Source organism: Rattus norvegicus, chromosome 11, assembly GCF_036323735.1.
Source record: "Rattus norvegicus strain BN/NHsdMcwi chromosome 11, GRCr8, whole genome shotgun sequence".
Taxonomy (NCBI): Eukaryota; Metazoa; Chordata; class Mammalia; order Rodentia; family Muridae; genus Rattus; species Rattus norvegicus.
The window spans coordinates 92,775,183-92,797,133 of NC_086029.1; the positions used below are offsets into that span (position 1 = coordinate 92,775,183).

A 21,951-nucleotide genomic window follows, 5' to 3' on the forward strand; every position below is an offset into this window, starting at 1 on the left:
TCTGTCCACACATCGGCCATATGAGTGGAGTTTGTTTCCAACTCTCAGCATAAACCATCTGTTCGCTGCCTTGACTACTGCAGTTTGTCCTAATTATCGAAACTGGGAAGAATGACTTCCCCGATTTGTTTTTAAGATTTAATTTATCTAAGGTATGTGAGTACAGCGTTGCTGTCTTCAGACACATCAGAACAGGGCATTGAGTCCCATTACAGATGGTTGTGAGCTGGGAATTGAACTCTGGACCTCCAGAAGAGCAGCTAGTGCTTTTAACTGCTGAGCCATCTCCCCAGCCCCATCTCCAATTTTTAAAAATACTGTTTTTGACTCTTCTAGGTTTCTTGCATTTCTGTATGAATTTTAGAATCTGGTGTTAATTTATGCAAGGAGTTGGGGTGGTATAGTGCCTGCATTGGCTTTACAGATTAATTTGATATTTCATCTTAACAATACTGAATTTTTTTCTGGTCCATGAACATTGGCTGTCTCCTTTCAGCCACTATTTAGGTCTCTTTGATTCTTTTTATTTCTTTCCCTCCCTCTTCTTTCTTTTTTCTTTCTTTTTTTTTAAATGTGAGGGATCAGACTCTGAGCCTTGTGCATACAGGCCCTCTAACACTGAACAATAAATACCCTGGCCACTCTTTAATTTTTCAATGGTGTTTCATTGGTTTTTAGAACACAAGCCCTCCTTTGTTAAATGTATTCCAAAAGTATAATTATTTTTTATGTTAGTGTAGGTAGAATTTCCTTCTTATTTTCATACAGTTCATTGTTAATATGTGGAAATACACTGGGGCGGGAGAGATGACTCAGCAGTTAAGAGTAACTGCTTTGAGGCTGTGAATATCAGAGTTTTGATCCCAGCATCTGTATGATAAGTTGAGCAGCCCCCAAACACCTGTAACACCTGCTCCAGGGAGGGTGGCCAAGACAAGAATATGACTGTGCTTGCTGGCTTCCGGACTAGATGAAAAGACACAAACCCTCTGCCTCTTAAAAGAGAGGTCCCTGCTTCAAAAGGAATAGGCAGAAAGGACAGACAGGGACGCCCAGCTCCTCCTAATGATGTCTATGACACAAAAGCAATAGTAATTTTAAAATATTTATTTCTCTATGTGCACTAATATTATTTACACCCAAACCACAGTTTCCTCTCCTCTCCTCCAATTTCCTCCCCGGCACATGCCCACTAATCCTTGGGAAGGGGCAGGCCTTCCAGGGATATCAAGTTGCCAAATATGGCATATCAAGTTGCAGTAAAGACTGGGCACCTCCCCTGTATTAAGATTGGATGAGGCAACCCAGTAGTAGGAAAGGGGTCCCAAAAATCAGGCAAAAGAGTCAGAGACAGCCCTGCTCCCGTTGTTAGGAGTCCCATAAGAAGGCCAAGCTGTACAACTCTAAAATATATGCACGGGGCCTAGGTCAGACCCCTGCAGGTCCCCGATTGTTGCCTCAATGTCTGTGAGCCCAGGTTAGTTGATTATGAAGTTTTCTTGCGGTGTCCTTGACCGCCCTGGCTCCTACAATCCTTCCTTCCCAACTTCCATAGGATTCCCTGAGCGCTTCCTAATGTTTGGCTGTGGGTCTCTTCATCTGTTTCCATCAGTGGCTGGGTGAGGCCTCTCTGATGACAACTGAGTGAGGTACCAATCTGTGAGCAGAGTGGAAGAGCTCTGGGAATCATGATTAAAGGGAGCACAGTGCTCTCGTGTCCAGATTTTAGATCCTGAAACTTGACTGGACTTGTCTATTAGTTCTTTTTTTTTTTAAGATATATTTATTTATTATACATAAGTACACTGTAGCTGTCTTCAGACTCACCAGAAGATCTCATTACAGATGGTTGCGAGCCACCATGTGGTTGCTGGGATTTGAACTCAGGACCTCTGGAGGAGCAGTCAGTGCTGCACTCAGTGCTCTTAACCACTGAGCCATCTCTCCAGCCCTTGTCTATTAGTTCTAATAGCTTGTGTGGATGAGGGCATGTGAATCCTAATGGTTTTTATATCCCCCTCTCCCCCCGGAGCACATAACAGTGCATGAACTATTCAATACATTTATGTTCACTGACCAACCCCAGTGTTCTTATGAGTTGTCGGTGCCAGGCACAGAAGCTAGGGCCTCGTGTGTGATCATCACGCAGTGATAGTGACCAGCAGCTCTATCCCTGGGGTCAATCTTTTAAAATGTCACTTTGCCACAGACGCGTTCTACCAGTGACCAGCTAACTGTTCGGCTCCCAGTAAGAGCAAATCACGTTTTCTTTCCTTTTCTCCGAATCTGCAGGCTTGGGAACGATGGGCCGAGGCATCGCCATTTCTTTTGCGAGAGTGGGGATCTCTGTGGTTGCTGTGGAGTCAGACCCAAAGCAGCTAGATGCTGCAAAGAAGATAATCACTTTCACCTTGGAGAAGGAAGCATCCAGAGCGCATCAGAACGGCCAAGCTTCGGCAAAACCAAAACTCAGGTTCTCCTCATCCACAAAGGAACTTTCAACTGTGGATTTGGTGGTTGAAGCAGTGTTCGAAGACATGAACCTGAAGAAAAAGGTCTTTGCTGAGCTGTCAGCCCTGTGCAAGCCAGGAGCCTTTCTGTGCACCAATACCTCGGCGCTGAACGTGGACGACATTGCTTCTTCCACAGATCGCCCTCAGCTGGTGATTGGCACCCACTTCTTCTCACCAGCCCATGTCATGAGGTTGCTAGAGGTCATTCCTAGCCGATACTCTTCCCCTACTACCATCGCCACGGTTATGAGCTTGTCCAAAAAGATCGGAAAGATTGGAGTAGTGGTTGGCAACTGCTATGGATTTGTTGGGAATCGGATGTTGGCTCCCTATTACAACCAGGGGTTTTTCTTGTTAGAGGAAGGTAGCAAGCCAGAGGATGTAGACGGGGTCTTGGAAGAGTTTGGTTTTAAAATGGGACCCTTCAGAGTGTCAGACCTCGCAGGGCTAGATGTGGGTTGGAAAATTCGCAAGGGGCAAGGCCTTACTGGACCATCATTGCCACCAGGGACCCCCGTCCGAAAGAGGGGCAACAGCAGGTACTCCCCACTTGGCGATATGCTCTGTGAAGCTGGGCGGTTTGGTCAGAAGACAGGTAAAGGCTGGTATCAGTATGACAAGCCACTGGGTCGCATCCACAAACCTGATCCCTGGCTTTCTACGTTCCTGTCACAATATAGAGAGGTTCACCACATCGAGCAGCGCACCATCAGCAAGGAGGAGATCCTGGAGCGTTGCTTATATTCCCTCATCAATGAGGCGTTCCGCATCTTGGAGGAGGGGATGGCTGCTCGCCCAGAGCACATTGATGTCATCTACTTGCACGGGTACGGGTGGCCAAGGCACAAGGGCGGGCCCATGTTCTATGCTGCCTCAGTTGGGTTGCCCACAGTTCTAGAGAAACTGCAGAAATATTACAGGCAGAACCCTGACATCCCCCAGCTGGAGCCCAGTGACTACCTCAGAAGGCTGGTAGCCCAGGGAAGCCCTCCTCTGAAGGAATGGCAAAGCTTGGCAGGGCCCCACGGCAGCAAACTGTGATTCAGCCTTCTGCGTTTTGCCACGTATGTTGGCACCTAATTTCAGTATGATTCCTTCCTAAAATCCAAACAGATCGCTCTGAAGTACAAATCATGATTGCTGCTGCTGCTGCTGCTGATAGCTGGTCAGTAAAAGCTCCTCTCTGTATCTTTCTACCTCATAATTCCAATGGTCAGACTTCAGGAATGTCTACAGTTAGTCTATACCTCTGACTGCACTTCTATCGGAAAAATTCAACGAATGTATGTTTACTACTACAAGCATTCTTCTCTTTTGACTGTTTGCCCACTCTAACAAAAACGTATACAAAATGTTGCTAATAGAATAATTCACACCTCCAGTTGACAACCCAAATGGCCTTAGCAGATCAACACAGGTGGCATATACACGCACTTGACACATTCCAGCTGTGTGAAGTTACTGCCACCTGTTGTAACATGGTGCTGGGTTAGAGCACTGTTCTGAGTGAGGGGAGGCAGGCAGAGAAGGCAGGCAGATAAGGCCACACATCATATGGATGTGGATATAAAATTCCAGGATATGCAGGTCTGTGGACAACATAGATGAGTAGCCCAAGGCTGTAACTGTTCATACATGCATATATTTTTTGGTCCTTTTTTTTTTTTCGGAGCTGGGGACCGAACCCAGGGCCTTGCGCTTCCTAGGTAAGCGCTCTAACCACTGAGCTAAATCCCCAGCCCCGAGGCTGTAACTGTTAGAAGTTAAAAATCACTACTGATTAGTACAGAGTATCTTTGGGAGCTGATAAAATTTTCTAAAATTACTCTAGTGGTGGATCTGTAACACATTGAGTTCAATGGTTCAAAGTGAATTATATTTTATATATATATATATATATATATATATATATATATATATATATAGTCTATCTCAATAAAGTTAATAAAATTAATGATTCATTGTGTAGAAAAGTGTTCTCATAATATCTTCATCTATTAACCTAAACAAAGTTGTTGGAATTTCTGCGGGAGAGATCTCAAGTGAATGGAGTAATTTTCCATCATGAGACAACATGGTGAGACAAACGGATGCTGAGGTGAGGCAGACTGATGCCGACCGGGAATCAGGAGTTCAAGGGCTGGAGTGGGTAGCATGGGACCCCATCGCAAAGCAAAGCAAAACAAAACAAAGCAAAACAAAACCAAAACAAAACTCCAAAATCCCACACAAGCAAAAAACAGAGAATATGCCTTGCATTGTAATTCAGTTTGGAATTTTAAAATATGGATTATTAGCATTTGGGTTATTTGATTTAAATTCGGGGCATTCCGAAGGATTTCTTGGAGTTGTAGCTTTGAACAAAAACTCTAAATTAACTTCTTAAGGTGATCATATCGGCTTTTCCACAAGCCATGGGCGAACTTCTGTTGAGTTCTTAAAACATCTTCTAATTAAAGCAGCAGAAGGACCAGTGAGATGGCTCAGTGGGTGACACGGCAGCCACACAGGCTTGATGACATGAGTTCACTTTCTGGAACCCATGCGAAGGTGGAAGGAGAGCACCAACTTCACAAAGTTGTCCTCCGACCTCACCGGTCTTCATAAACACATGGAGAAACAACCTCAAAAGTTACGTGGCAGCACAAAAAGACAAGACTAGCATCACACAGAATACCAGTGGCAGAATTGCCATACCTGACTCCAGCTTGTAGCCATAACAATGCCACGGTCCTGGCACAAACAGGCAACATGGCTCAGTGGAATAGAATTGGAGGCCTAAAGTCCATGTAACTACAGCTATGATCATTGACAAAGATGACAAAAATATACACTGGAGGAAGGACAAACTCTTCAACAAGTAATACTGGGAAACGTGGTTATCAATATGCATAGAAATGAAAAAAGAGATTCTTTTATCTTGCACAAAGAAACCTCTCAACTCCCATGTTGGTCAGTGAGGTTCCATGGACACCCGAACCTTATAAACTATTGCTATTTTTTTTTTTTTTTTTTTTTTTTAGTTCTTTTTTTCGGAGCTGGGGACCGAACCCAGGGCCTTGCGCTTCCTAGGCAAGCGCTCTACCACTGAGCTAAATCCCCAACCCATAAACTATTGCTATTGCTCTTGGTTACCCACCATAACTTGACAGTAAGATCCTATTGCTGAAAACATTGTATACTTGAATCACTGAACATGGAGAAACCAAGCTGGTACTGACCCATACTGGCCAGTTTTCGTAGTGCTAGAAGGGGCTCTGCCTGTCACTGGAAGATACAAACGAGTATCAGTCTCATCCAGCCGTGAACCCAATGAGGGGTAACAATGACTGGCCTGCTCAGGTGCATGCATAGGTGCAATAGTGGTACAAATGTTGGTTTTCATTAATGGTGTAACCCTGGGTAGGTTGAACCACACTCCAGAGCAAGTACCACTCCCAAGAGTAGTTGAGCAACAGAAATTGGATTCAAGTTTTTTATAAAAAGAAGAAAAAAGAAAGACTAGAAGTTGCTGTCTAAGAATGTGGGTAAGAGTTGAGGGGAGTTGAGGGAGAGAGTGAGTATGGTCAACATATATTAGGAGAAATTCTCAAAGAATTAGTCAAAATCTTAGTGTTTGGAAAAACACCTCAACTTTAAATGGATCGAGGACTTCCACATAAGACCTGAAAAAGTAGGACACATTCTCCCAGTTATAGGCACAGGTTAAAGCTTGCTGCATAAAACTCCAGTAACACAGAAAAATCACACCAACAATCGCCATGTGGGATCTCAAGGCATCTGGACAGCAAATGAAATGTGAACCCAGTGAATAGGCGGGCCAAAGAGTGGGAGAAAATCCTTGCCAGCTATAGACTGTAGAGTATGAGTGTCTAGAATATAAAAAGAACTCAAGAGTAAATGTTAAGAAAATAACTCATTTTAAAAATGGGCTATAGAACTAGACAGGAAATTCCCAAAAGAAGAAATAAAAATGGCTAGGAAGCACTTTAAAAATACTCTATTTTGGGGTCTACTTAGATCCAACACAACTTAAAAACATCAGGTCCATGCAAATGACAAAACTTTATGGTAAACAAGCCACTACTGATTTTTGAGGGCTGCAGAACAGACTCAGGAGCGGAACTCTGACCCTCCCACTGCCCTGCCTCCAGGCAGAATATTACAGAGTATTTAAACTTCAAAATTACAAACATCTGTGCCAAGTTATTTTTCCACCAATAAGGATTTAGAGATAAGGGCTTTCCTTATATGGTTAATCTCTGTCAACTGATACAAAATGTAGGTTTTACAATCCAACCAATCAAATCTACTTGTTCCTTTGTAGTTAGAAACAGTCATTATGTTTTGGGGGAACAAAGGATGAATAATGGGAGCTGTAGTTAGGGACAGAACAGTCATTATGCTCTGAAACAGAAGATGAATAGCAGAAGTTGTTCAGTTTTTAGAAAGTTCCCAGCTACCCTTAGGGCTGGGTCCATGAACTTAGTTTCCCCCTGGGATTAAATGGAGTCTGAAACAAAATGGCTGTACTTAGGACAAGTTTCTTTGGCTTGTTCCCAATGGTCTGACTTTCTTAGCCATCATAGAAATGCAGATTAACCCTATGTTGAGTCCATTGTATCCCAACCATTATAATGCCTACCATTACAATGACCACCATCATAATGACCACCATCACAATGACCATCATTACAATGACCATCATCACAATGACCACCATCACAAAGACCACCAACACAATGACCACCATCACAATGACCACTATCACAATCACCACCATTACAATGACCACCATCACAATGACCACCATCACAATGATCATCATCACTATGACCACCATTATAATGACCATCATCATAATGCATATGATAACAAATGCTGATGTGGATGCTGGGGAAGGGAACCTGCATACACTGACAGTGAGAGAGTAGACTAGTGCAGCTAGGAAATCAGTCTGGAAATTTCTTTAACACATGAAATAGAACTGCCAAGTGACCCAGCTATACTATTCCTGGATACACACCCAATGCCCTTAAATCCTACTACAGAGACAGTTGAACATCCACACGCCACATGCATTGTTCATGATGGCTAAGTGGCATCAACCCAGATTCCACAACTAGGTGACCCGATAAGAAAAATATGGTCCATATACACAGTGGAATATCACGCAACTGTAAAGAAAAATGAAATGAAAATTTCAGGTAAATGGATGGAACTGGAGAAAATCACATGGTGTGAAGTACCTCACTACAGGCAGATCCCAACTTTAAATCTTTTGTTCTGTGTGTATAACTTGGAGCATACGTGTAAGCCAGGCAACTTGAAAGGGGCCCTGAGGCACATAAAAAAAAGTGTCCTAGGAGGTTATAGGTAAAAAGAAAACAGAGAGGCAGAATGCACGGGAAAGAAAGGCTTAAGCAAGGAAGAGCATAGGAGTACGGGAAACCAGGGAGTGAATGGAAGGACCAACGGAACATGAAAAGCCATCTGAGAGCACACTCACAAGTCAACCTAAAAAATAATAATAGCAAGTGCCAGGGACAATGGTGAGCACTTTTAATCCCAGCACTCAGGAGGCCGAAGAGGCAGTGAGGGCTTTGTGAATTCACTGGTCTACAGAGAGACCTTGTCTCGTCAGGCAGTCAGTCAATCGTCAGTCAGTCAGTCAGTCAGTCAACAGAGGGGTAGTAGAACACAGGTAACATGGAAGAAGAGACAACACAGACCAAGAGAGATGCTCAGGCATCAGGCAGGGGGCAATGACCACGAAGAGGTGAAAACTCAGTTCCGATTGACATCATGAACCTGGATCAAACTTGGGGAGTCTGCTGCTATGCGGTTCATTGCCAGCACATTTAAACGCAGTATGATTCGGGAAGAGTCATTCTGAGCACAAAGAAGCTTAGGGCGGGACTACTTAAAGGCTTAGAACCTAGTGTGTTCTCGGACAGAGATAGCATAGAGGTCCCAGGCTATGAAATACATGTGTCATCTCCCCTGAGGAGGTTCTAGTAACTGGGGGCTAAGATAAAAGTCTACAGAGGGAAGAGTCTGGATAAATAAATGCCTTGGGTGAGGTCTGCCTTCACAGATAGCAAAAAGGTCACCAGGTCATTAACAGTATCCACTCCCAGCTTTCTGGGTGTGAAAACAGATATTTATCCTCCATTTAGGAGAGGCCCCTGTGTGTTTAACATTTATGGCTTCCCATAACAGAGGCTGTGGCAGAATGCACTGCCTCCGTGGCTAGTCTGAAACAGTGCTCCTCAGCTCACCGTCTCCAGATGCATTTCTGCTAATATTTTTGCTGCATTTTAAGAGTTCTACTAATTATCACAATTTTTTTTTTGGAGAGAGCTCTCTTAATTGATTGGTTGTGAAGACCTACCGAGCAAAATGGGTGTGATACAGCTTATTCCACACAAACCTTTGTAAATAACCCTTAGCATGGCAAAACGATATCGCACTGTCTCTTATCGGGGTATGACAAAAGCGCTTGTCTGCATAGACAAGCTGATAATTAAACAGGTAATGACAGCCATTAAACATAACAACATTATAACAGTATGATGGGGAGCCAATAGTATAATAATGTCCTTGCCGTTTCCCCCAAAGTCTTAGCTTGATAAGTTAGAGTCCTGAAGTCTTCCCAGGTTACCAGTTTGCCCTTCCTCTTGGGACGTCTTCTCTTGATAGGGTGTTTTATCATCTACCTTCAGATGCCTCATTGATCTGGTGGTCTCTGGATGTCCTGGGCAGACGTATCAGGAACCATCTGGGACTACATTTATTTTCCGAAAACGCAGAAGTATAACTGTACCTCTGTGTAGAACTTTAGGCTCTTTCTTATGCAGTATTTTTTAGGGTGAGTGCTTTTGGGCAGCAGAAAAAAGCATTATACTTTATATACCTTACATGTGGGACATAGAAAAGTCTATCTCAAACCAACTAGAACACTTCCTCCCAGCTGGTCAACTTTCATCATTCTAGAAGGTGCTAAGCAGGCTGCTAGGGGAGAAAAGACACTTGTAGTATCACCCGGTACCGAACTGTACAAGCTGAAACACCAGCCTTCCAGGCGAGACGCGCCCACTGGGGCCATAGTGGTGTGACTGTTACATGTAGGCACAAATATTTCTTTAATAAGAGTTCAACTCCTCCTCCTGCCCACGACTCACCAGAGGTAAAGAAAGGTTATTAGGATATGGGGGAAGTGGACGTGTTTTAGAAACAGTTCTTTGGAGTGATTCCAATCTGTTACTCTCAATCCAGTTTACTAGCAAACACCACATATGAACCAGCAGCTGCAGACCAGTCCACTCAGCAGACACCACATATGAACTAGCAGCTGCAGACCAGTCCACTCAGCAGACACCACACAGGAATCAGCAGCTGCAGACCAGTCCACTCAGCAGACACCACATATGAACCAGCAGCTGCAGACCAGTCCACTCAGCAGACACCACATATGAACCAGCAGCTGCAGACCAGTCCACTCAGCAGACACCACACAGGAATCAGCAGCTACAGTTCAATCCAGAAGGAATCTGAGCAGCTCACCAACTGGCCTGAGTTCGCAGAGAACCTCACAAGAAATCTGACAAGTTTCTCTCTATGATATCACCACAAGCAAAACTCAGCAACGTAATGTAAGGCGAACCAATACATGCACGCCATCAACAAAGAGTAGTGAGGTGGAATGAAGCAAACCAATGCTCCAGCTCCCACTGGAGAACAGTCACCTGTGTCTGCTTCAGGACAACGTTCTTTCACCCGTGTGCCCCAGCAAAACATCATGTGACATAACTTGACCCTCCAAAGAAATGAGAAGTTCCCACTTTAGTTATGGGAGTAACAGATTTCTAATTGGATTTGAGACCTGTCTTACAAGAGGGAATTTCATGTCTGGTACTATGATGCTGGCCCAAAGCCCATGGATGAGGTGGTCATAGCTCCTAGGTTATTTTGCTAAGTGGCCTGGCTGTCAAACTGCCTTCTATATATGCTTATCACCCTAGACCTGGCTTCCCTCAGCTTTGGCCAGAGAGGCTTCCCTCTGCAGTGGGCAGCCGTTGGTGCAAAAATGCATACCTGGTCAAAGTGCTGAGATGAAGAGATTGAGTACTCAGCCCTGAGTGAGATGTCTACATTAATCCCGTGACCGCCAAGGCTCAGGGAACAGCAGGAGAAAAGGCAGAAAGGGTGTTAGCACTGGAGGGTGGGGAGAGTGCTGTATAGGTGCTGAGTTCTGGTCATGACGTGGCTATTGCAAGCATGGGCTCACTGCAGCTCTGGTTGCCGGCACAAGAGCAAGTCAGCCAGGATCTCAGCACAGATGATCTCTGGGCCCCACTGCTTACTGAGGAATTGCACGGAGCCATATTGGATTTGGGCCTAGTCGCTTTTTGACTGCATGGTTCAAAGTGACTCTGGGCTGTTTGGCCACAGAGACTCACCCCGAAGATGACTGCCATAAATCTTAAGATTGTTGGATAAAGCCTCTCCCATGAATTTACGGCACAGGAGTATAACATTCAAGGGATGCCTCAGCTCCCTTCAGCAGATACCTTCCCTCAGCAGATACCAGTTATCTCCTCAGTCAACACCCAGTGTCTCCACCACCTGACCTCATCGCCTGACTTCTTTGCCTCCAGCTATCACTGCCTATACCCTCATCTCCCCCTCCTTCATATTTCACAAAGGTCACTCCCCCTACCTGAAAGCCTTAAAAGCTGCAATGTTCATCCCAATAAACGAGACCTTGACAACAGAACTTTTGCTTGGTCTCCTTCTTCTCTTCACCCCCATTTTGGCCCACAGGTAGAAAGCCTCTTCGGGACCCTGAATAACTGGGTCCCCGCTGGCGGGGACAAGGAATTACTGGCAGTGGCTGTCTGTTAGAGAGGGGGGATTATTCTACTTTGAAGTGTGGTAGGTTTTTAGTGAGTTATGGAGAGGGGGAGGAAATTGGGAATGGGGTGTGTTGGGGGATGTTGGGGGAGTTGGAGTGGAGAAATAGGAGGTAGAGATGATCATATTTCATTGTATGCATGTATAGGATTCTCAAAAAATAAGAAAAAATCAAAACGCCTTATTCTGCACATCCTTTAGTTTATGCACGTGCATTTAGGTGTGTTTCTTGGAAGAGGTGCCATGTTTGATACCATAGTCTCAAGAGTGCCTGCAACCCACTAAAGTTTAATCGACCAAAGCTGCGTGCACAAATGAAGACAGGAGTTCAGGTATTCTTATTTCACATCAAGGAAGAGTGAGGTAATTACAACTTTTGTGGCTTGCCGATGATCAAATGCAATCTGAAGTTCTTTAGGCTATCCTAACGTGCTGTTAAAAGTCACTTTTAAAAAAAAGAATTATTTATTTAGCTATATGAGTGTATGCCAGTAGAGGAAATCAGATCCTATTACAGATGGTCATGTGGTTGCTGGGAATTGAATTCAGGACCTCTGGAAGAGAATCAGTACTCTTAATCACTGAGTCATTTCTCCAGTTCCCAAAATCACATTCTTAAAAGACAAAGTTTGTTGTTAATTTTAAAACTATTCTTCTGTAAAAGAAAAATATCTTAAATGGTATTTTTTAAAAGTAATTTACACTGACAAGAACTGTATTCTAGAAGTACCTTTGAAGCCTATCGCGCTACTATAATTTTAAAGGGAAGACTTGTCCCCGCCAGCAGGGACCCAGTTATTCAGGGTCCCGAAGAGGCTTTCTACCTGTGGGCCAAAATGGGGGTGAAGAGAAGAAGGAGACCAAGCAAAAGTTCTGTTGTCAAGGTCTCGTTTATTGGGATGAACATTGCAGCTTTTAAGGCTTTCAGGTAGGGGGAGTGACCTTTGTGAAATATGAAGGAGGGGGAGATGAGGGTATAGGCAGTGATAGCTGGAGGCAAAGAAGTCAGGCGATGAGGTCAGGTGGTGGAGACACTGGGTGTTGACTGAGGAGATAACTGGTATCTGCTGAGGGAAGGTATCTGCTGAAGGGAGCTGAGGCATCCCTTGAATGTTATACTCCTGTGCCGTAAATTCATGGGAGAGGCTTTATCCAACAATCTTAAGATTTATGGCAGTCATCTTCGGGGTGAGTCTCTGTGGCCAAACAGCCCAGAGTCACTTTGAACCATGCAGTCAAAAAGCGGCTAGGCCCAAATCCAATATGGCTCCGTGCATCTCCCCCATTTTTCTTTAAAAAAAAAAAAAACCATTAGGTGGAAGTAGTGGTCTGAGAGAGATCAGACATGCCTCACAGAGTGCCCAGCTCGGCCATGGCAAGCCACTCTTGCAGTTAGGACTGCACCCCAATGGCTAGGAATGAACTTATGCTGTAACATACCGTTCTGGGCTATACGTGTGTGTTATTGGGGGAGAAACTGGGCAGAGGAGCATTTGACCGGCCCGCACGTTTAAACGGGGTGTAGCCACCTCTGTCTTAGGATCGACCTCTCAAACCCCAGCCTTATCTGTCATAGGATCACCTTGTCGCCCCCAAGGTTCCTGTCTTAGATTGGTCAAGGGTCAGAGGAAGTTGCCCGTCCCTGAGGATAGCTACATCAGGTCATCTTCTCATTCCTCTCACTTGAGCCCAGGGGCGAAAGAGCAAGGGCCAGATGGCATTAATATAAGAGATTGTGGAAATTGAGCCTCTCCCGATAAGTTGTAGGCACCTCATCTGGTTCTCCTCAGCTGTTATGGCCATACCACCAAGGGCCTAGTCAAGCCTCTCCTGTAATAAAATTTAGAATTCCCAATTGTTAGCAACTACTCCAGAAAGTTCACCCACTGTGCTTGCTTAACAATAGATTGGGGGAGGGTAGCTCCAGACACAATGGCTGCAGCAGTAATGGCTGCTACAATAGCAGCGAAAATGCCAAGGTCTTTCCCAGGACAGTTCAGGATCGGTCATTCTTCTCTGGAACAACCAGCAGGCAATGGGACCATGTCTGAGATCTGCAAAACAGGGCAGAGTTCCCCAGTCCACAGCAGCTTCCACCAAGCAACAGTGCACAGAGGGTCGGAGCGCAGGCCGTGGTGGGACGGGACACAATGACTGCAGCAACGCCAGAATTTCTGTGATGACAAAAGATGAGTGGGAATCCTCCATATTCCTCCAAGGACACAGGAATGACTCCAGGGACCCGAACCAGGAGAGCTGAATCTTCATGCTCCCAGGATCAGCATGGCTCACCAGCCACTCGGGCAGCTGGCACACTCCTGTAGCATCCTGTAGAAAAAACACAAAGATTCCCTCTTCCCCATATAAAATATCTGAACAGGATCATGCCAATATGTGGATCTTTCTATTTCACCTAGGCAGAAGTATGCCTAGCTGTAGGGTGCCATAAACTCAGAGTGTTCCTTGGCATCCAAATTTTAAAATTGAAATAAAAGGAGCATATTTTAGCATACAGGGATAACTCCCCTTTTTATTTATTAAAATATTGTTAAAATATTATTTATTAAGATAAGTCCTTGAGGATTAAATCGAGGACACTGAGCACTTGTATTTATAAATTGACTTTTATACCAAATTATTGTCTCCAGCATTATTGTTTTGGATATATAAAGAATGAGATTTTTTGACTAACTGTTTCTATATAAGGCCTATAATCTGCCTGGTATCATTGTCCTCCCTTGCTAAGTAAGGTGTCCAGGCAATCCAGTTTGAGTTCTTAAATGGCCTATAAAGGAACAGTACTTAGTGCTCTTAACCACTAAGCCATCTCTCCAGCCCCTTACCAGCTTTATTTACCTAAACATAAGCATTAATTAGAGATGCCAAATCCTATAAATACTGTACTAGAAATCCCTGAGCCGGCAAGGTGAGGCTGGGAGTTGAAAGTAAGCAAATGGAGTCTTCCTCTATTTGTGAGGGAGTGTTATCAACTCCATTATCATTTTCAAAGAGCTGGGTCTATGGTTTTGTTTAGTTGTCTGAGCCAGAGCACTGAAAGGACAGTGAGTTGTCAGACAATTCACACTGAAATCACTTTGATTTTAAGTAGAAAACCTGCCTCTAATATAGCATTAAGTAATTGTAAAATTTGAGGGCTAGTAGTATCTAAAAAAAAAAAACAAAAGAACGAAAACTTTTTAATCAATTGTAAAACCACAAGCCACACATTGGCTATCAGCGTATGAATTGAAAGCTTGATTTTTTTAACATTATAAAAACAGTGGCTAAAGCCAGGAATTTAATAATCTGTGCTGAAGCAGCAGAAACTCAAGAGAATAAACAAGTGATCCAATCATACATGTAGCCTTTTCATTAGATGAACCACCTATAAATACAGTAAGCACATTTCCTATGGGTTGTATGCACAAATATACAGGAAATACAAAAGCATGCAAGGAGTAAAATTATCAATTTTGCCTGAAATTTGTATATGTAATAGGCCAAATATCAGTATTTTGTAATAACCAATTTGATTGCTGTTTGGAATAAGGTATGTTTCACCAGGTTTCTTTTTAAAATACTTCCATGACTCTAGCCTACAATTTTGTACTAATGACAAAAGCTTTATCTCCAATGAGGATAACAAAGTTAAGTCCTCTGGTAAGGTGAGGTACTTTGGCAATTAACATATCCTTAGAAGCTTAAAATTAGTTTTAAATATTAAAAATGAATATTGAATCTTCTCTGGAGCAATAGTTACTCCCCAAATGTTAAAGCTCATTTTGAGAGCAAAGGTTTGTAGTAAAAATGTCCATATACACTGAAAGATTCAAAGTTCTAACTTCTTACATTGAAGAAGCAACAAAATTACATAATATAAGGCTAGTAGCCACTCTTTTGTAAAAAATTTTTAATGATATCACTTCATGGGCTCTCTAAAATTATAAGCAAGCTCACAAAATAAAAACTCATAATCGCCAGGATGTAAACAAACTGCATAAAAACAATCCTCTAAATCTATCTTGAAATGGCAGTTGGAGTAAGCAAACAAGCTGTAATGCTCTCACAAGTTCTAAAACCTCATCAATCCTTCGTAAATCCTGTAACAATCTCTACCTGTTTGATTTTTTTCTTAATTATAAATAAGTTTGAGTTAGTCAATGTAACACTGACAGTCTTTAATCACAATCTTTAAGATCTCTTTGTAACACCAGAGCACAGCCACAACTTTGGAAAGTCACCTGAGTTCTGAGTATGTGACTAGGCAGCTGTTCTTGGGGCAGTGGAATTAGCATCAAAATACAGTAACTTTAGGGCAAACCACAACTTTGGCTATGACTGCCAATTCCTACATATGAACACCCGACGGTGCGGTCTCCAATACCTCAACAAAGAGACATTGCCCTAAAATCTTTTAGAAGCCTGGTTTCTAGGATAAGAGTTCCATAAAAATATTACCTCAATTTGGACCTGTTTCCCTAGGTTGGCTCATATCCAAATTACAGTTTTAAGCCAACTTTCTGTTACCAATGTTACACCTTTTAAGCTGTGAAGCTCCTGGTGTCTTTAGGATCAGCTAGTATAAACATTTAGCCAGCCCCTGGGGAGCTTGTCCAGCAGACTTAGGCTTCTAGCTACAGATGTAGGCTCCAAAAGCCAATTGAAACTGTTCTTTATGCATTGTTCCCTTCTTGAAACGAGTTAAAACCAAGTCAAGGTGTGAACGACTGGCAGATAAAGTTTTTATCATTTTTTCTTTTGAACACGAAACATAAAACATTTAAACAACGAGAAACAAAGACCACAGACATAAACTGACAGACATGGATAGCTTGGTGCACCAAGGACACACAATAGACATAGAGGGAAAAAACTAGATGGTGTCCCACGATAGGGATCCACATATCCTACTTATGGAACCCAGAACTAGAAATAAGCATTTCTCCAATAGGAGCCAGCAGAGAGGCAGGACGTCTCCTGCCTTTCTTCTGTTCCCAGGAGAGCCCTGAAAAGTTTTTCTCTTTCTCCAAAGCATCTGTGGAGAGTCCGGGAGGACTGTTTTTCCCAAACCCATTCTCTCTCATGTCTAGGGTGTAAACTATCTCTAGTCAGGATCCAAAGACTAAAATATAACTCTAAAAGAACGCATATGCAAAAACACTTTACCATTACCTTGTCCCTTTTTTATTACAAGTTTTACTTAAGCTAGCCCCACACTGCTTAAAATTAACCAGGGATACCTTTCATCAATAAAACAAAAAAACTTGATTAAATCCTTTTTCTTAACTCTTAATCCTCTCTCCCTGAGTGAGCGCTTGATCTCTCCTATGAAACAAGCCTCCTAAATCCATACCTTCCCCATGGCAATTAGACGACAATTATTCGACCGGTCCTTACCTCCCTCTCCAGCGACGCACGAGCGATGCGGCCTGAAGAGTCCTCGATTCCCGCTGCAGCTCTCTTATCTCCATCGTCCTGTAGTCGGCCTTGCTTCGGGGTCCCTGTGTTCGGGCGCCACTTGTCCCCGCCAGCAGGGACCCAGTTATTCAGGGTCCCGAAGAGGCTTTCTACCTGTGGGCCAAAATGGGGGTGAAGAGAAGAAGGAGACCAAGCAAAAGTTCTGTTGTCAAGGTCTCGTTTATTGGGATGAACATTGCAGCTTTTAAGGCTTTCAGGTAGGGGGAGTGACCTTTGTGAAATATGAAGGAGGGGGAGATGAGGGTATAGGCAGTGATAGCTGGAGGCAAAGAAGTCAGGCGATGAGGTCAGGTGGTGGAGACACTGGGTGTTGACTGAGGAGATAACTGGTATCTGCTGAGGGAAGGTATCTGCTGAAGGGAGCTGAGGCATCCCTTGAATGTTATACTCCTGTGCCGTAAATTCATGGGAGAGGCTTTATCCAACAATCTTAAGATTTATGGCAGTCATCTTCGGGGTGAGTCTCTGTGGCCAAACAGCCCAGAGTCACTTTGAACCATGCAGTCAAAAAGCGGCTAGGCCCAAATCCAATATGGCTCCGTGCAAAGACTAATGAAGCCCTCCAATCAGCAAAGCCACATTGCGCCTGCGCTTTCTACACCGTCTTTCCCAATAGTATCACGTGGTGGTGGTAGTGATGAATGGGAGAATGGGGCAGGGGCGTGGATGGAATGCCTGAGGCCTGTGATTTCCAGCTAACACTAAACTTTCTAGGACTTTAACATTTGTCTTTAAACAGAGACCTCTCTTTAAAACCCACCAGAATGCTTTGGGCTCTCTAGGTGACCTGGGCCCTTTGGTAACCATTGACGAGATTAATCCCAACTCAAGCATTCTAGACTATGTTTAGAAATAGTTTTCTGCTGAACCACAGTGGTTCTCAACTATCCTTGGTACTGTCCCCATCTGCTTACCTTGACTGCCTTTGCATATTTTGAGTTTAACAGCTACACTATGCCACTTCCTGGTGGAACAGCAGCATCACACCACTTCCGGTGACGTCATGCAGTACGCCAAGATGTCGTCAGTCAGATTGAAATAATGACGCCGCTAAATTGTGCTTCCTGGGCTCTCTGGCACTTTCGCGAATCCTTTCTTTCTTCTGTTGTTTTCCATTGTTTTCTACTTAACCATCAGCGGACTGTAGCAGGGGAAGGTGTCCGCCTTGACTGGTTCTTCAGTGGAGTCAAACGTTTAGGAAGGAATTCCATTCGTCAGGAGAGTGGAAACGGAGAGGGTTGAACAGGGCTCTGTGTTCTTACCCTATGAATTTCATGCATGTCAACCGCAGGAGCTACGTGTTTCCTTTCAGCTGACTTGGAGGAGACCAGCAGAAGGAGTGCCTGGAGCGAACCTCTTCTAAGAGGACTGCGCAAAGCTAATGAGCTGTCGAAAGCTTTCCTTGTACCTAGGGCCATTCCACCTTCTCTCAGAGGACACGGAAGCCGATGCTATTTCCAGGCAGAACGTGATATCCTTCGGGTGAGGTTAGGGCAGAACTGCCTCCAAATGATAATTATCCTTGGATTTCAGAGCATGCAGAGGTCTTGAGGGTTGCTTTTAGAATTTGGCAAAGAATGCTGGCTGTTACCTGGCATTTCTCTGATACTAACTGGCTCCTTTTTCAGTTGTGCGCATAGTTGCCATGATATAAAAATCTTGGTGAGTTTCTAATGAATCAAACTGTGGACATGTGTGCTCTACACAGGGGACTGTCAATGAGGGGTCCGGTGGCAGCTCCAGGAAGCTGCCTTCACTGTCCAACAGTGTGCATCTTTGTTCTTCTTTCTACCTCCTTCATCGTGCTGCCTGGGACATAGATGTAATGGCTAGAGTTCTACCCACTGAACCATGCAGATAGGGCCATCTCCTAAAATAAAGTCCAATCAAGATGATTGGGTCCCCGGAGACCTCAGAGAGCACAGTTGTCACTCCAAATGACCTCCCTACAGTCATTCATGTGTGAACTGTCATGGGCAAGCCAGTGCTCCTGAAGGTCTTTAGTCACAGCTGACCTGAATCTGAACTGATGCATGTAGGCTCCAGGAATTGGGGGAGGGTAAGTTGTTCTGTTCTCGGCAAACAGGGAGCTACAAGAATCCAGCTCTATGTGCATGTGCCTGTGCCTGTGTGTATCCCTTGCTTTAAACATTTTTTTGGTTTTCATGTCATGATCTGTTGTGTTTTTCAACTTAACGTTGGAATGCTCAGAAATTTTTTATGCCGCACTGTAAATATAACTGCTGAGGGAAGCCCACAGAGAGGACCACTGTGAACACCAGAGCAGGACTGGATGTCAGTACTGAGCAAGATGTAGTCTCGAAGGCCAGACTGAACCTCACATTTTCTGCTCTGTAATTAAAGATACAAGCACAGTGAAATGTGTACCACTTGAGAGGTTGCTTGCTGTGTTGTGATGGAGGGGACAGTTTAGAAAGCAGTATTTCTCATGAAGCAGCAGAGGGGAACTGCCGACAACTGGGGTTCACAAACCTGCTTACTAGATTGGAGATCTGTAAACTGGGGTGCCCAGTCCAGACGAAACTGAATAATGACCCACGGCAGTTCAGGTAGTGTATATTAGAACTACTGTTGCCTCTTCATCTTGAGCTTATCCTGCTTAAAATTCCATGAGCTGTGGACACAGCCTCATGGGGTCTCAGAAAGCTGTGGATCAGGGACTGCACCCAGGGGCTGTTGACCACACTATTTGATTTCAGAAATGCAGTGGCCCAAACCTCTGTATTAGCCAGGGTTCTCCAGAGCAGCGGTTCTCAACCTGTAGACAACTTTAGCATTGCATGTTGGATATCCTTCCTATCAGATACTTATATCGTGATTCATAACTAGCAGATTACAGTTATGAAGTGGCAATAAAATAATTTTATGGTTGTGTGAAAGGGAGGCTCTGATGCTAACCCTGTTCCCCAATTGGTTCTTGATATTTGTCAATAAAGAAAGCTGGGGGCTAATCGCTGGGCTGAGGGTATTGGCGGAACATCCAGGCCTCAGGAGGAAAAGGGAGATGCAAAGGAAGGAGAGAGACTTTTCTGCCATGCTGTGAAGGAAAAAGGACCCAGCAATCATGTAAGGCCTTTCGGGGAGCTAGGGCCTACAGCCTTCGCTATGGATGGGTGGCCATGGATGTCTGGCAGAGGCTAGGTGAAACGAGCCATTAAGTTTAGGGTGGGAGGAGAGACAGAGATAATAAGTTGGCGAGGGCACACTTTTCCAGGCAGGAGATATCTACGCTCAGCAATTATGCATAATAGGCAAGTTAAAGAAACGGGCTGTGTGTGGGTGTCCTTTGTCTCTAGATTCAAGGGTCTCAGGTGGGAGCTGGGAGTGTGACCCCTCTCCTGAAGCAAAGGCGGGTACAAAGAGAAGTCAGGTTGGGGCTGGCAGCAGCTGGTCCCGGAGCTAAGCTGGGTAGAACAAAAGGGAGCCAGGAGGGGCTGGTAGTGTGGTAGCTCCGGGATAAAGCAGAACATTTTCAAATTACCCACAACATTGGTGGTCACCACAATATGAGGAACTGTATTAAAGGGCCATAGCATTAGGAAGGTTGAGAACCACTGTCGTAGAAGAACAGAACAAATAGAATGACTATGGAATAGAATTAATTTTATCATATGTGTACACACACACACACACACACACACACACACACATATGTATTATATTATTATATATGTGAATATTTAACTGCGGCTTTATTTGAGTGTATTGCTGGCTGTGGCCTGGGTATTTCAACAATGGCTATCTCCTGATGGAAAGACCAGGTATCTAGTAGTTGTTCAGTCCATAAAACTGAATGTCTCAGCAGTCCCTTTCTGATCCTACAGTCCCAGGGAAGACCTAGAGAACTGCCTGTCTTCAGGCTTCAGAGGACTCCTTAAAAATATGTTCTAATGGCAGTGAAGGAACACCTCAGTAACAGCATGGATGAACTTGCCAGCCAGAGTAAGAGCAAGCAGGCAAAATCTTCTGTCTTCCATGTCCTTTTATGTAGCCCAGAAAGTGTGGTCCGGGTTTGGAATGGATCTTCCCACATCCAATGATCCAGATGTAGGGTGGGTCTTCCCACATTCAATGATCCAGATGTAGGGTGGGTCTCCCCATGACAAGAAAATCCCTCACAGGCATGCCTCGATGCTTGGCTTTTAATTTATTCCTGATGTAGTCACGTTGCCAACTAAGATTAGCACTGCAACCCCACATTCTCAATCTTCCCAGTCAAAGCCTTACCTTTGATATGGTGGACTTGTCCTGAGAATTCATGTTCTGTAGAACTCCACAACTCTTATAACTAAATCCTAGGTTTGATTCCTCTGCTTCTTCTCCCCTGAGACTACAGGACATGAGACTCTTTACATAATGCTAGGTAAGTCGTCTGGTGTTCGCAGTTCATGTAACCTTAGTAATAATCATTACATACTGTTTGCGGTGTTTCTCTAGAACAGTAATCGCCTGCAGCGATAGCCAGCTGTCTTCATTTAGCTACACCTTCCTCTGACCTCAAATGCCTCATTATTTCCCGACTGTACCGTATCCTAACTTCTCCTCTGGCAAAAGTGTCAACTTTATGCAGTTTTAGCTTGCCAGGGACTAAGAATGCTTATGCAGTTAGTGATCTGGTTTGAAATACCCATTTCGGAACTTGTCTACCCACCCAGATCCTGCACACTGTTCCCCCGGTGAGTCCGCCTGACCCTCCCCTACACCTCTTTAAAGCCCCCAGATATGACCCAGGCCCCATATGCAGTGCCACAGCCTTTAACACAATCAACCTCTAGCCTTCCCCCTGGGAACCACACTGCCTGCCTCTGACATACAGGCCCCTCCTACACCCCATCAAATATCTGCACCTGGCCATATCTACCCCACACTCCAGGCTTGGACTGGAATTCACACCAAGCACACCGGTGTAGCAGCCTCCTAACATTTTCCACCTACGCCATTTTCAACCTTCAGACCCAACCTGCCTACACACCCTTTCTTCTGCTCCAACCTGCTCTGTCCACATCAGACACAAAACTAACAG

At 44.3% G+C, this 21,951-nt stretch overlaps 1 protein-coding gene and 1 long non-coding RNA gene across 2 annotated transcripts in view; one reads left to right on the forward strand and one right to left on the reverse strand.

The window, feature by feature from the left end:
- Ehhadh (enoyl-CoA hydratase and 3-hydroxyacyl CoA dehydrogenase) overlaps positions 1 to 4,465 on the forward strand; it is a 33,239-nt gene extending 28,774 nt beyond the window's left edge. The window contains 1 exon segment of the mRNA NM_133606.2: positions 2,293 to 4,465. Within this exon segment, the coding sequence (NP_598290.1) occupies positions 2,293 to 3,554 (1,262 nt within the window). The 3' untranslated portion in view covers positions 3,555 to 4,465.
- Positions 4,466 to 12,300: 7,835 nt separating this feature from the next.
- LOC134481029 (uncharacterized) lies at positions 12,301 to 18,182 on the reverse strand. The gene is made up of 2 exons (XR_010056197.1): positions 17,822 to 18,182; positions 12,301 to 17,000 (listed from the first exon to the last, which is right to left on the reverse strand). It is a non-coding gene; the product is annotated as an uncharacterized LOC134481029 (long non-coding RNA).
- Between the last annotated feature and the right edge of the window lie 3,769 nt (positions 18,183 to 21,951).